This window comes from Pongo abelii, chromosome 4, assembly GCF_028885655.2.
Source record: "Pongo abelii isolate AG06213 chromosome 4, NHGRI_mPonAbe1-v2.0_pri, whole genome shotgun sequence".
In the NCBI taxonomy this organism is placed as follows: Eukaryota; Metazoa; Chordata; class Mammalia; order Primates; family Hominidae; genus Pongo; species Pongo abelii.
In genome coordinates, this window is record NC_071989.2 from 154,455,567 (window position 1) to 154,471,063 (window position 15,497).

Consider the following 15,497-nt stretch of genomic DNA (forward strand, 5'->3'; position numbering starts at 1 on the left):
ATTTTCTTAATCCAGTCTATCGTTGTTGGACATTTGGGTTGGTTCCAAGTCTTTGCTATTGTGAATAGTGCCACAATAAACATACGTGTGCATGTGTCTTTATAGCAGCATGATTTATAATCCTTTGGGTATATACCCAGTAATGGGGTGGCTGGGTCAAATGGTATTTCTAGTTCTAGATCCCTGAGGAATCGCCACACTGTCTTCCACAATGGTTGAACTGGTTTACAGTCCCACCAAGAGTGTAAAAATGTTCCTATTTCTCCACATCCTCTCCAGCACCTGTTGTTTCCTGACTTTTTAATGATTGCCATTCTAACTGGTGTGAGATGGTATCTCATTGTGGTTTTGATTTGCATTTCTCTGATGCCAGTGATGATGAGCATTTTTTCATGTGTCTTTTTGCTGCATAAATGTCTTCTTTTGAGAAGTGTCTGTTCATATCCTTCGCCCACTTTTTGATGGGGTTGTTTTTTTCTTGTAAATTTGTTGGAGTTCATTGTAGATTCTGGAGATTAGCCCTTTGTCAGATAAGTAGATTGCAAAAATTTTCTCCCATTCTGTAGGTTGCCTGTTCACTCTGATGGTAGTTTCTTTTGCTGTGCAGAAGCTCTTTAGTTTAATGAGATCCCATTTGTCAATTTTGGCTTTTGTTGCCATTGCTTTTGGTGTTTTAGACACGAAGTCCTTGCCCATGCCTATGTCCCAAATGGTAATGCCTAGGTTTTCTTCTAGGGTTTTTATGGTTTTAGGTCTAACATTTAAGTCTTTAATCCATCTTGAATTAATTTTTGTATAAGGTGTAAGGAAGGGATCCAGTTTCAGCTTTCTACATATGGCTAGCCAGTTTTCCCAGCACCATTTATTAAATAGGGAATCCTTTCCCCATTTCTTGTTTTTCTCAGGTTTGCCAAAGATCAGATGGTTGTAGATGTGTGGTGTTATTTCTGAGGCCTCTGTTCTGTTCCATTGGTCTATATCTCTGTTTTGGTACCAGTATCATGCTGTTTTGGTTACTGTAGCCTTGTAGTATAGTTTGAAGTCAGCTAGCATGATGCCTCCAGTTTTGTTCTTTTGGCTTAGGATTGACTTGGCAGTATGGGCTCTTTTTTGATTCCATATGAACTTTAAAGTAGTTTTTAACAATTCTTTGAAGAAAGTCATTGGTAGCTTGATGGGGATGGCAATGAATCTATAAATTACCTTGGGCAGTATGGCCATTTTCACGATATTGATTCTTCCTATCCATGAGCATGGAATGTTCTTCCATTTGTTTGTGTCCTCTTTTATTTCGTTGAGCAGTGGTTTGTAGTTCTCCTTGAAGAGGTCCTTCACATCTCTTGTAAGTTGGATTCCTAGGTATTTTATTCTCTTTGAAGAAATTGTGAATGGGAGTTCACTCATAATTTGGCTCTCTGTTTGTCTGTTATTGGTGTATAAGAATGCTTGTGATTTTTGTACATTGATTTTGTATCCTGAGACTTTGCTGAAGTTGCTTATCAGCTTAAGGAGATTTTGGGCTGAGACGATGGGGTTTTCTAAATATACAATCATGTCATCTGCAAACAGGGACAATTTGACTTCCTCTTTTCCTAATTGAATACCCTTTATTTCTTTCTCCTGCCTGATTGCCCTGGCCAGAACTTCCAACACTATGTTAAATAGGAGTGGTGAGAGAGGGCATCCCTGTCTTGTGCCAGTTTTTAAAGGCAATGCTTCCAGTTTTTGCCCATTCAGTATGATATTGGCTGTGGGTTTGCATTAATAGCTCTTATTATTTTGAGATACGTCCCATCAATACCTAATTTATTAAGAGTTTTTAGCATGAAGGGCTGCTGAATTTTGTCAAAGGCCTTTTCTGCATCTATTGAGATAATCATGTGGTTTTTGTCATTGGTTCTGTTTATATGCTGGATTACGTTTATTGATATGTGTGGGTTGAACCAACCTTGCATCCCAGGGATGAAGCCCACTTGATCATGGTGGATAAGCTTTTTGATGTGCTGCTGGATTCAGTTTGCCAATATTTTATTGAGGATTTTTGCATCGATGTTCATCAGGGATATCGGTCTAAAATTCTCTTTTTTGGTTGTGTCTCTGCCTGGCTTTGGTATCAGGATGATGCTGGCCTCATAAAATGAGTTAGGGAGGATTCCCTCTTTTTCTATTGATTGGAATAGTTTCAGAAGAAATGGTACCAGCTCCTCCTTGTACCTCTGGTAGAATTTGGCTGCGAATCTATCTGGTCCTGGACTTTTCTTGGTTGGTAGGCTATTAATTTTTGCCTCAATTTCAGAGCCTGTTATTGGTCTATTCAGGGATTCAACTTCTTCCTGGTTTAGTCTTGGTTGGATTTCTAAATTAGAATGAGATATGGTTTTAGAAGGCAACTGGTAACAATTATAAAAATGAAAATTTAGGTAATCATCCTAAAATTTAAGAGTTATTGCACTAACTCTTTTTTGTCAACATGTTTCAGATTTCCAAAGGAAATGAACCCACAGGGGCCCTCAGTGAGTAGGGTACTCAAAATATTACGATATATTTCTTGTGAGAATGGACCTATATGGTGGGGAAGACAGACATAACACAGTGGTGTACTGGAATTGGCTGGAACTAGATCACAAGAGCTGGTTGTTACATTTTCAGGAATTTTCCCAGCCAGTTGTTAAACCATTGGTGGCTTGAAAAACTCCACAAATCAGGGATTTGTTTTCTTTCTTTCTTGTTACTTTTTTTTTTTTTTTGACATCTGATTTACCAATACATCACTGACTAAGAGATATAGAACAAGGAAGAATGGTGACTACATGAACATATTTATAGGAAGTAGTAAAAGTCAGTCTTAGCATAAGGATTCAGAGTCCTGAATGCACTTACATTCTGGCTCAAACACTCATGAAATGTATGAACTTGAGCAACTTCATTCACTCATTATTCCACAAACACTAAGCATCTACTCTGGGGTACAGGAGAGAATCATGTGTAGAAGGTCCCTGCAACCCAGATAGCTAACGGACTAGTGGGGGAAAGGCAAGTAAAGGATTGCAGTTTGGAGTGAAAAATACAATGATCGGGAAGCACCAGGGCTGCTGGGAGCACCAGGAAGGGCAAGTGGCCAACCCAGCAGGGGATTCCAGGATGGCTAAAGGAAGAGGGGAGAAGTCCACTAGGTGAAAACAGCCAGAAATGGCTGGGGAAAATGGATAAAGGAAGAATACTCTCAGCCAGGGAAGAGCATCATGGCTTATTTTTATCCCCTTTGGACCTCAGTAAAAGAGTAATACTTACTTTGCAGGAAAGTTGTGAGAATGCATTAATAGAGCAAAGTCATGAGGATTCATTGATAAAAGATGGAAGCTGTTACTGTGCTTACCAAGGAATGAGAATCTGAGCCAGTGACTGAGGAGATGGCACCTGACCTGGCTTCAGATGGACGTGGGTAGGAACTGGCTACTCACATTAGATCAGGAAAACAAACTTCTCATTGGACCTTTTGTCTTTTCAGCCAAACCTCACCGCAAGACACCTTCTAGAGAAGAACAAAGGTCGCCAGTCATCCCGCACAAAAAACCTGTCCCTGGTGTCCTCGTCCTCCAGAGGCAACACGTCTACCCTCCGTAGGGGCCCAGGGTCCAGGAGGAAGGGGCCTGGGCAGTTTTCCATCACAACAGCCTTGAACACTCTCAACCGGATGGTCCATTCTCCTTCAGGGCGCCATATGGTAGAGATCAGCACCCCAGTGCTCATCAGCTCCAGCAACCCCTCTGTGATCACCCAGCCCATGGAGAAAGCAGACGTTCCTTCCAGCTCTGCGGGACAGGTAGGGAAGAAACTCCTGGGATGAGGACACTTTGGAGTTGGGCAAGTGATTCATACCATGTCATAACCAATATTTGATGTTTAGTACTTGCTAAGCACCCAGAATGCCCTACTAGTAACTAATGCCATATGTATTCCATGTTAGAATTGTATAAACATTTTATTTCATCCTTGAACAGCCTGTGAGTTAGGTGTTATTACTGTTATCCTCATTTTACAGTTGAGCGAACCTAGGTTTAGAGGGGTTAAACAGCTTATCCAAATTCTCACAGATACTTTTCTTTCCCTTGCTGAGTGCCATGATATTGTTCCTGTCCCTTAGAGAACTTCCCTCTAAGGAGACGATGGCACCTATTTTCTCAAGAGTGTTTTGGCATCACAATCTGAGATTCAATATCCCATCTTCTGGCAATGTATTAGACATCAGATGGAAAGAAAGCAAAACAAACAAAAAGAAACTATGGGTTATTGAATGTTCTCAGGACTGGTTACCTACATTTATAGGACCCAGTCCAAAATGAAAATACAAGTACTTTGCTCAAAAATGATCAAGAATTTCAAGATGGGAACAGCAGAGCATTAAACCAAGCAAAGAGCCGTGTGTGGCTATGCAAGGCACAAACCGGTGAAGCCAGCCCTGGGTGTTTCCAGATGGAGTACCTAATAAGATAATGCATGTAAAGTGCCTAGCACCATGATGCCCACCATATACTAAGCATCCAATAAGCGTTGCCTCTTAATACTATTGTTGTTAACCCTGGTCACTGTGTTGCCAACTGAAGACGCCTAGGGGTGGTCGTGGCAATCCAGAAGCTGAAGTATTTCTAGCAGCATATGGCTATTTAGGTTGAAGGGTACTTTAAAAGGTGAAGGAGTGGAGGTATGAGGAAAAGTAATTAAGAAGAGCTGCATGTTGGGTATTCAGCTGAAAACACTCTTTGGGACCATGCAGGTGGCAACTTGAAAGAACAAAACTCAACTTGTACTGATGTGTTTTTTCTTTTTTTTAAGGAGCTGTAAATTTTGTTTTTAAACATGAATTTCTACCTTGGGATTAAAAGGCTTAATTGGACTCTAATCCCTTTTTAACAAGACAAGGAGGAAAGAGAAAGTCAAGGGCTCCTCAAAGACCTGTGTGCTATTCTGAAAGGAAAACAATCACCTCCTACAACACTTCACATCTTATACCACTGTCTGGGTTGCTAAGAAGTTGGCTGCTCATGTAACTCTGCCCACCACCTGCACCACATGCACACGCACACACATACACACTTTCTCTCTCTTTCTCCTCCATTTCACTCCCCTTGCTATAACAAAAACTATAAAACTTTCTACATACACACTGCACTTCTTTACAAGTACATATTAATAGATGCTTTATGCCCAAAGTTCTCCTTCACACACACACACAAACACACACTCACTCTAAAATGGGAGCCTTGTGACTCACAATTAAGCCAAAGAGTCACAGAATTTTTTGAAACGATTCTTTATATATAGTCATAGATATATAAAGTGCAGCCCACACTAAGTGGAAATAAGCTAGCTCACTCAGCTCTAAGTTGGCTTCGCAAAAGATTTAACCAAGAGTCATTTTCTGTGTGCTTTTAAAATTCTTATTCTGGGCATTTATGTCATCTACGGAGGCTGGACTAGAGTGGGAGAAGCTTAGTAGGATTCAAAACAAGTATTATTCCTTCGTAGTTTTCACAAATAGTGAGAATTCCACAGTATGGCATTGCATTCACACATCCGATGACCAGGGAACTACTTCACAGCAGCCTTTTCTCCATTCAGATGGCTGTGGATTATAAGTATTTCTACATGTTTGTCCAAAGGTTGTAAAAACACACTCGAAATGGCCCACTTATGACTTATATCTAAAGATGAGCAGAAAGTTGAACAAATGGCAAGTTCTTCCCTTTTCTCTAACATTCTTGAGAGCTGTGGTTGGGTCTGGCTCATCACACTCCCCCTGCCTTCCCCACTCCAGCAACCCACATGGTGCCTAGACCCTAGCAGGTGCTCAATAAATCAAGGAATCAAGACTTTTAACGTAAATATCTGGGCAGGTGGTGGTGACATATACTTAGGGAAGACTGGAGAAAGAATTAATTTCTTAAAGAAAGATTACAGATTAGTGTAAATCTTCCAGCCAATAAACATCTGTTGAATGCTTACAATGTGCTAGTAACCATAGTGAGTACTGGAGATTCTACTACCAAAGCAAGAAGAGTAATATAACCTCAAACTTTACTGAAACTAATATGAGATGGATGGATCTATAGGTAGGTAGGTAGGTAGGTGGATGGATGGATGGATGGATAGATGATTGATACATAGATAGATAGATGGATAGATAGATAAATAGAGTGATATCCTCTGATAGAAAAGTCTCCTTTTATTCTCTGTCTCCTAAGCCTCCCCTCCATTCTAAAACTGTAATAAGAACCTTTGTAGGGGAGGTATTATCAACACTTTATAGCAAGGTAATTAAGGCCCCAAAAGAAAAATGATTAAGCCAAGTTCGTGTAATTTAGTAAAGAGTCTGGATTGAATTTAGAATTGTCTAATTCTAGAACATAAGCTCTTGTCACTACACTATGCTGTCAACCAAGACCACATTAGGCAACATTCTGCCAATGTAGTTTATCCTGGATGTCTGCAGTCTCCCTTTTCTTGGTTGTCTTCACTTGACTCCTTTTGAATGCTAAGGCCTTCCAGCACTTTCTTCTCCACCCACCCTCTCAGTAAAGAATTTGTCCTAAGTCTTTTGCACCTGAAAAAGGCTTCCATTTACTATCACTTTGTTTCTTTATGAACTACCAATTGTGTCCAAACATTGTGTATGGTGCTGATGGCACCAAGAATAAGCTGCTGCCTCATTCTCCTCCTGTGATAGAGACAAGTCTTGGATTGTCCCTCAAGTCTCAAACCCACAAGGGGTAGCATTTGCTTCCCTTTCATAATGAGAAGCCAGAGCCAGGAATTTTTTTTCCCCTTTGTCATTGTGTCTTTCTACCTGTGGGAAACCACTTGAAACTTCTGGGCAGAGCATCAGGAAATGACCTCACAGATGAACTGCAACTACAGACTAAAAACAATGGTACTTGAAAACAATTCAGGATTAGACCTGAAGATACTGAGTAAGTTCTGCGGAAAACTGCAGTGGAGGAAGTGGGTGGATTGAAACCAATGCAGTTGGCCTCTGGGAGAGTCCTGGAGACAAAGAAAATCAACTGCACATGACACAAGTTAGAAAGAAGTCCTTCAGAAATGCCTCTTTGGGGAAAGTCACGTGTGCAGGGCCCTCCCTGGAGATTCTAAAATTGACTTGGTTCAGGATGTGGAGCCTGCTCGCCCTCTGCCTCCCACACTCACAGAGCAGTGAAGCATTCTTGTTTTCCTAAGAGGTTCTGCTCCTCAATATGCCTTCTTTCTCCCCTTCCCCTCCCTCTCCCCATCCCTGTCCCACTGCCAATCCTTCAGCCCTACTCCTTAAGCCTCCCTCCTTCTGTATCACAGATCCAGGGTAGCAGAACTGCTATGCAACTAGAAAGCTCTTTTTCCCTCACCTCTTACATTCAGCTAATCAGTAAGCTCATTGTGCCACCTGAATAGTTATTGCTATTGCCCATTCCATTTCACTGCCTCAGTTTGGGTCCTCATCTCTTGCCTAGACTATTGCTCCAGCCTCCTCACTGGCCTCCTAGAGCCCACACTCAATCACTTTGCCTCACCCTGCCCAATCCCTCCCATACCCATCCATACTTCCAGTCTTGGCTTCATAACGACCTCTTGCAAACCCAAATCCCTTCAGCCACTTCTCTTTCCCAAACCATTAATGGATCCCATTATTGAGTGATCACAAAAACCCAGAAACTATAATAAGTGATTTACAAACATATGACTGTCCTCAAAACTGTTCAGAGTAGGTATTGGTATGCTCATTTTACCAAACGGGAAAACTCTGGGAGTGAAAGATAAGGTATTTTTCTTAGTCTTTTTTTAATTTTAATTTTTTTATTTCAGTAGCTTTAGGGGTACAAGTGGTTTTTGGTTACATGGATGAATTGTATAGTGGTGAAGTCTGAGATTTTAATGTACCCATCACCGGAGTAGCCTCCATTGTACCCAATAGATAATTTTTCTTCCCTTAACTACCCTCACCCTCCCTCTCTTCTTTGAGTCTCCCATTTCCATTATACCACTCTGTATGCCTTTTCATACCCATAGTTTATCTCCCACTTAGTGAGAACATGCAATATTGGTTTTCCATTCCTGAGTTATTTCACTTAGGATTATAGCCTCCAGTTCCATCCAAGTTGTTGCACAAGACATTATTTTATTCTTTTTTATGGCTGAATAGTATTCCATGGTATATATATGTATGTATGTATATCTATATATAGATATATATACACACACACACACCACATTTTCTTTATCCACTCATCAGTTGATTCCGTATCTTTGCAATTGTGAATTGTGTTGTGATAAACATATGCATGCAGTTGTCTTTTTGTTATAATGACTTCTTGTCCTTTGGGTAGATGCCCAGTAGTGGGATCAAATGGTAGATCTACTTTTAGTTCTTTGAGAAATCTCCATACTGTTTTCCATAGAGGTTATACTAATTTAAATTTCCACCAGCAGTGTTTAAGCGCTCCTTTTTCACCACATGCATGCCAACATCGACTGTTTTTTTACTTTTTCATAATGGTCATTCTGACTTGGATAAGGTGGTATCTTATTGTGGTTTTAATTTGCATTTCCCTGATAATTAGTGATATTGAGCATTTTTTATATGTTTGTTGGCTGCTTATATATCTTGTGTATCTTCTTTAGCCCACTTTTTGATGGGATTGTTTGCTTTTTTCTTACTGATTTGAGTTCCTTGTAGATTCTGGATATTAGTCCTTTGTCAAATGCATAGTTTGCAAATATTTTCTTCTGTAAGTTTCTGTTTACTCTGATTATTATTTCTTCTGCTGTGCAGAAGCTTTTTATTTTACTTAGGTTTCATTTATTTATTTTTGTCTTTGTTGCATTTGCTTTTGTGGTCTTAGTCATAAATTCTTTGCCTAGGCCCATGTCCAGAAAAGTTTTTCTAGGTTTTCTTCTAGATTTTTTATGGTTTCGGGTCTTAGATTTAAGTCTTTGATCCATCTTGAGTTAACTTTGGTATATGGTGAGAGGTAAGGATTCAGTTTCATTCTTCTGCATGTGGCTGTTCAGTTTTCGCAACACCATTTATTAAATAGGATGTCCTTTTCCCAGTTTAGGTTTTTGGGTGCTTTGTCAAAAATCACTTGTTTAAAAGTGTTTGGCTTTATTTCTGGGTTCTCTATTCTATTCCATTGGTCTATATGCCTACTTTTATACCAGTACCATGCTATTGTGGTTACTATAGCCTTGTAATATAATTTGAAGTCAGGTAATGTGATGCCTCCAGATTTTTTCTTTTTGTTTAGAATTGCTTTGACTATTTGGGCTCTTTTTTGGTTCTATATGAATTTTAGGATTGCTTCTGTGAAAAATGATGTTAGTATTTTGATAGAATTGCATTGAATCTGTAGATTACTTTGAGCGGTATGGTCATTTCACGATATTGTTTCTTCCAATCTATGAACATGGGACGTATTTCCATTTGTTTGTGTCATTTATTATTTCTTTCAACAGTGTTTTGTAGTTCTCCTTGTAGAGATCTTTCACCTCCTTGGTTAAGTATATATTTTTTAATATTTTTAAATTATTTTTTAATAGCTATTGTAAAAGGGATTGAGTTCTTTGAGTCTCAGCTTGTTTGTTGTTGGTGTATAGCAATGCTGCTGATTTGTGTACATCGATTTTGTGACCTGAGACTACTGAATTCATTGATACATCTAGGAGTCTTTTGGAGGAGTCTTTAGGGTTTTCTAGGTATAAGATTATCAGCAAACAGAGATAGTTTGACTTCTTCTTTTCTAATTTGGATGCCCTTTATTTCTTTCTCTTGCCTGACTGTGTTGGCTAGGAATTCCCAAAAAGATTAAGTAATTTGCACAACGTCTCAAGGGTAGAAACAGGGCCCAGACTTGAGGGCAGACCTGTGCTCCCTTCCGTAAGGGAGATTTTAGTATGATATTCTAGACTCTCCATGATCTGGCTACAGTTCACTTCCTGGTCTCCCAGGTCTGCTGACACACACACATGCATACACATAAAAGTACAGTGTGTGTGTACATTCCTATATGCACACCATGTACTAGGCCACCTCTTTGCTTTTTGTCCTTGTACCCAGCACAATGCCTGCATTATTCTGGGCAATGAACAAATGTTTTTTGAATAAATAATTGCTGTTCCTTCTGGAATTTATTTTTGTTGCATTCACCTGTTGCGCTCATATCCATACCCCAAGGACCTATAAGCATATTGTTTTTCAAGGAAGCTCTTGCCACTGCTCCTCCGCAGAATTATTTCTCTCATATATATCTCTCTTGTATTCACAGCACATTGCTTATACTTGTGTTGTAACATATATATTAGAACATATAACACCCTCTTTACACTATAAATACCACATATATATCTTACCAACATGTGTAAGATTGAAAAACTTTTAAGAGCAGGCTTGATGTTTTGTTCACTTATGTGCTCTTGAGTTTCCAAACCCCTCTCCTGATTACCCAGCACAAAAAAGATAAGAGAGAGAGAGAAAAAGGTGGGGGTCACTTAAGTCAGTGTAAGGAACGTGATTCCTTCCTCCACTGTCCTCCATCCTATGCCAGGATGATATTGACAAGTCCAAGCGTCTTTCCTGGGCTCCTCATCTGGGAAGATGAGCTGTCACGTGGCTTGGGGAATTCTGAGGTCTATAAAGCTGACTGTCCTTTTAACCCCATATTTGAAATAGTCTGAATAAAGTAGTTTCTGGGAGCTTGAACTATTATAAGTCCAGATCTTCTCCCAGGGTGCTCCTTTGTCACTGTCTTTCATAGGAGTCACAACCCAACTTTATGGTTCTCAGGGCTGCCATGAGAAATGGTTTTACTTAGCACTAATATATATATTTTTTCATTTGGGCACCCTCCCAGTTCAAATTTATATTTAAGATTCTTAGCTAATCTTCCTTCTTGAGGTAATTTACAGAGATAAATTAACCCTACATTTATAGTCTTATGATGATATCTCCTAAGATAAATATTTATTTTATTTAACAATTTTCACTCAACAAATTCATACTCATAAGTGATGTTGTCAGAGCACTCCAGAACTCACTGAACATTCCCAAAGAGTTGTGGGTAGAAAAGAGAGGAGGCACCATTAGATGAACACCTATCCCCTCCAATTGCTCTGTCCCATGTTATCATTATCTGCCCCCATAGTGCCTTTTATGGGGCCTACTGAGTGTCTGAAATGTGTTTGTTAAATTTTTGAAAATGTACCCACTGGGTAAAGGTAACCCCTTAAACTTTCTCGTAAATTACCAGTTAAGGCCTTAGCAGGGTTTCACAGGCAGATGGCTGAAAGCAAGAAAGGACCAGAAGGCCTCCCACCTCTCTCTCTATTTTGCCAGAGCCCCCTGGGTAAAGAACTGTCATGAGCCACCCAGAGATACAGTGTTGTACAGGAGAAACCATGGCAGCCTTAGACCCAGGTACCTCTTCCCCAGCCCAATGGTGGGATGTAGGACCAATCAATACTGAGCTTGTTTCCCATCAAAAAATGAGAATTAACCTCTGACTCACAAGGTTATTGGGAAGATCAAAAATAAAAAGTGAATATAAAGTGCTTGGCTACCACTTTTGTTATTGTTGTTATTTTAAAACTTTTTAGCAGTCAAAATGTCTTAGCAATCAGTTGCTGGATTGCTCTTCAATCCCTATCCTATTATTTTTTGGACTTTTTATAAAAGAAAATTTCAAACGTATTTAAAAGTTGAAAGAATAGTATAATGAACCCTCATGTACACATCACCTAGTCTCAGCAATTATCCACTAATGGGCCAATCTTATTTCAGACACATCTCCTTTCATTCACCTGCTCCCCTCTTCAGTTATTTTATTTATTTATTTTATTTATTTATTTATTTATTTATTTTAGATAAAGTCTTGCTCTGTTGCCCCGGCTGAAGTGCAGTGGCACGATCTTGGCTCATTGCAACCTCTGCCTCCCAGGTTCAAGCAATTCTCCTGCCTCAGCCTCCCGAGTAGTTGGGACTACAGGTGTGCGACACCACGCCCAGCTAATTTTTGTATTATGAAGAGAGACTAGGTTTCACCATGTTAGCCAGGTTTATCTTAAACTCCTGACCCAAGTGATCTGCCCACCTTGCCTCTTGGATTATTTTAAAGCAAAGTCCAGACATCATATCATTTCGTCCAGAAAAATGTCAGCAAGCGTCTCTTTAAAAATATTTTTAACATAACCATGATTCCATTATAACACACTAAAAAATGAACAACAGACCAGGCATGGTGGCTCATGCCTGTAGTCCCAGCACTTTGGGTGGCTGAGGCAGGCAGATACTTGAGGTCAGGAGTTCAAGACCAGCCTGGCCAACATGGAGAAACCCCATCTCTACTAAAAATACAAAAATTAGCCTGGCATGGCGGCGCATGCTTGTAGTCCCAGCTACTTGAGAAGCTGAGGCAGGAGAATGGCTTGAACCAGGAGGCGGAGGTTGCAGTGAGCCGAGATCTTGCCAGTGCACTGCAGCCTGGGTGACACAAAGCAAGACTCCGTCTAAACACACACACACACACACACACACACACAATTCCTTAAAAACATTATTCAGTGTTCAAATTTTTATATTTGCCTTATGAATGTTCTTAGTGTTTGTTCAAATGGGAACAAAATGAAGTAAACACGTTGCATTGAGTTAATATGGCTCTTAAATTTCTTTATTCTACACATCCCTCCTTCTCCCTTAACCATCTATACATTAAAAAAACAAAGTCACTTGCCCTTTCGAATTTTCCAAATTCTGGATATTACTGGTTGCATTTTTGCAGTGATAATACATTCCTCTCTAGCCCGTACTTTCTTTTTTCTTTTTTCTTTTTTTAGAGAGAGTCTCGCTCTGCCACCCAGGCTGCAGTGTAGTGGCGTGATCTTGGCTCACTGCGACCTCCGCCTCCCAGGTTCAAGGGGTCCTCCCACCTCAGCCATCCAAGAAGGTGGGATTGAAGGCTTGCGCCACCACACCTGCCTAATTTTTGTATTGTTAGTAGAAACAGGGTTTCCCCATGTTGGCCAGGCTGGTCTCAAACTCCCGGACTCAAGTAATCCACCCGCCTCGGCCTCCCAAAGTACTGGGATTACAGGTGTGAGCCACTGAGCCTGGCCTCCCCCATACTTTCTGTAAGCTGATAGAACTAGAGGCTTGAAAGCTTCGGGCTCAATTTTTTGTCAAGAATACTTCATAGGCAGTACTAAGTACTTGTTTTTTAGTTGGGTTTGAGTTCTTTTAAGTGTACAATTCAATGGCTTTTAATATATTCACACAGTTGAGCATTCATCACCATAGTCAATTTTAAACATTTCCTTTACTCGAAAAAGAAATCCCACACCTCTTAGCCATCACCTCCCAAACTACCATTTCTTTTAACCCCAGCCCTAGGAAACCATTAAGTTACTTTCTGTCTTTATAGATTTGCCTGTTCTGGATGTTTTCTATAAATGGAAGCATACAATATTCGAATATTTGGATCTTTGTGGCTGGTTTCTTTTGCTGAATATGTTTTTAGGTTTACTCATGTTGCGGTATGTATTAGTACTCATTCCTTTTTATGGCAAATAACATTCTATTGTATGAATATACCACATTTTGTTTATCCACTCATCAATGAATGAGCGTTTGGGTTATTTTTACTTTTTGGCTATTTTGAATAATGCTGCTATGAACATTTGTAGACATATGCTTTCATCTGATTATATACCTAGAAGTGGAACTGTTAGATCATATAGTAACTCTGTGTTTAAGGAACTGCCAATGATTTTCAAAAGTGATTGCACCATTGTACATTCCCAGGCTTGGTATATGCAGGTTCCAATTTCCCCACATCTTCGCCAACACTTGTTTTATTATCAGTCTTTTTTATTGCAGCCATCCAATTGGGTGTGAATGTTATCCTATTGTGGTATTGATTTGCATTTCCCTCATGGCTAATAAGAGCATCTGTTCATGCGTTTATGGTGCATGTGTTCTTTGGAGAACTGTTTTTTTATATCCTTTGCCCATTTTATCATCGGGTTTTCTTATTATTATTGAGTTGTAAGAGTTCTTTACATATTCTAGATTCAAGTTCCTTATCAGTTATATGACTTGCAATTTTTTCTTTCATTCTGCGTGTTGCCTTTTCACGTTCTAGGTGTGTCCTTTGAAGCACAAAAGTTTTTCATCAAAGGAAATCTACTCTTTCCTTTGTTGCTTGTGCTTTTGTTGTCATATCTAAAAACCAGTGTCTAATTCGAATTCATAAGTATTTATCTCTGCATTTTTTTCTAAGAGCTTACAGTTTTCACTCTTATGTTTAGATTTTATGATCCAGCTGGAGTTAATTTCTATATATGTTGTGAGATAGGGATCCAGATTCATTCTTCTACCTGTAGATATGAAGTTTTTCCAGCATCATTTACTGAAAAAGACTATTTTTTCCCATTTTGTTATATTTACTCTCATGTTAAAAATTAAGTACTTTTTATAGCAACACATCAGGAAGCACATAATGCCTATCTGCCTCCCTTTTTCTATTAAAATTGATTCTATTCAAGTGTCAGCCTGCTCCATCCATTAAATGGGTCCCCATTAGCCTTTTACCTGGTGGTTTGAACATTATTTCGTTAGGGGTTGCAGAATGGTGGTGTTCCAAATCTGTCACTCCTGAATTTTTTTATGCCACAATTCTTCTATAATATTGAGCTATTTGTAAGACAGCACTGAGCTTTATCTCAGTATTGATCTCCACACCTACACATCATAATCCCTCAGCATATATTGGGGAGTCCAAAGTTCATATTCTTAACCTCTCTCTCTCTCTTTCTCTCTCATTTGTTCCTGGGCATTCCCCTAGCTCAAAGACAAGATTCATTTCTCACCACCTTCCCACATGGCATGTTTGACATCACTGAACAGCTACCCCTTTTTCCACTGGCCGCTGACAGCTGGGCTAATCTTACTGCCTGCCTGTGCCGTCTCCTTGTTTGCATCCTTGCCACTGCCCTAGGCTGGCCCCCAGTCCAGGCCTCCTTGGCCCACGTGTTCCCTCCCTTGCCTTCCTGAGGTCTGGTTCCCACACTTGAGCCAAGATCAGGAGAAAGAGGCCCAAGTTTGTTCAGCCTGGAGAAGAAAAGATTGATGTGGGGTTGAATGATGACTTTATTTTTCCAAACTTGCGTTTCTATACCAGTTTTATTTTCCTGTGTTCTGAAGAGAAAAGGAACATAAATCAAAACATGAAGGATTTGGGGAAGTACAATGAGAAATCTCTCCTATTGCATAGACTGCTGGAAACTAAATACTATCAATGCTGAAGTGGAATCTATGGATTCTGTTGTTGTTATTGTGTTTGGTTTGGTTTATATTTATTCTATAGAGGAGGATAGCTTAGTACAAACAAAAAGGTTTTGAGTCAGGCTTTGCCATCTGGTAACTAAATGACATTGAAATTAAGTATCTAACCCCATTA

At 39.7% G+C, this 15,497-nt stretch overlaps 1 protein-coding gene across 7 annotated transcripts in view; it reads left to right on the forward strand.

Moving 5' to 3' along the window:
• The window catches only part of SH3RF2 (SH3 domain containing ring finger 2), a 145,336-nt gene that overhangs the window by 73,596 nt on the left and 56,243 nt on the right, over positions 1 to 15,497 (forward strand). For all 7 annotated transcript variants that reach the window (XM_063724299.1, XM_024247516.3, XM_063724297.1 and 4 more), the window contains exon 5: positions 3,509 to 3,823. In XM_063724299.1, coding sequence (XP_063580369.1) covers positions 3,509 to 3,823 — 315 coding nt within the window. The remainder of the gene's footprint in view (positions 1 to 3,508; positions 3,824 to 15,497) is intronic.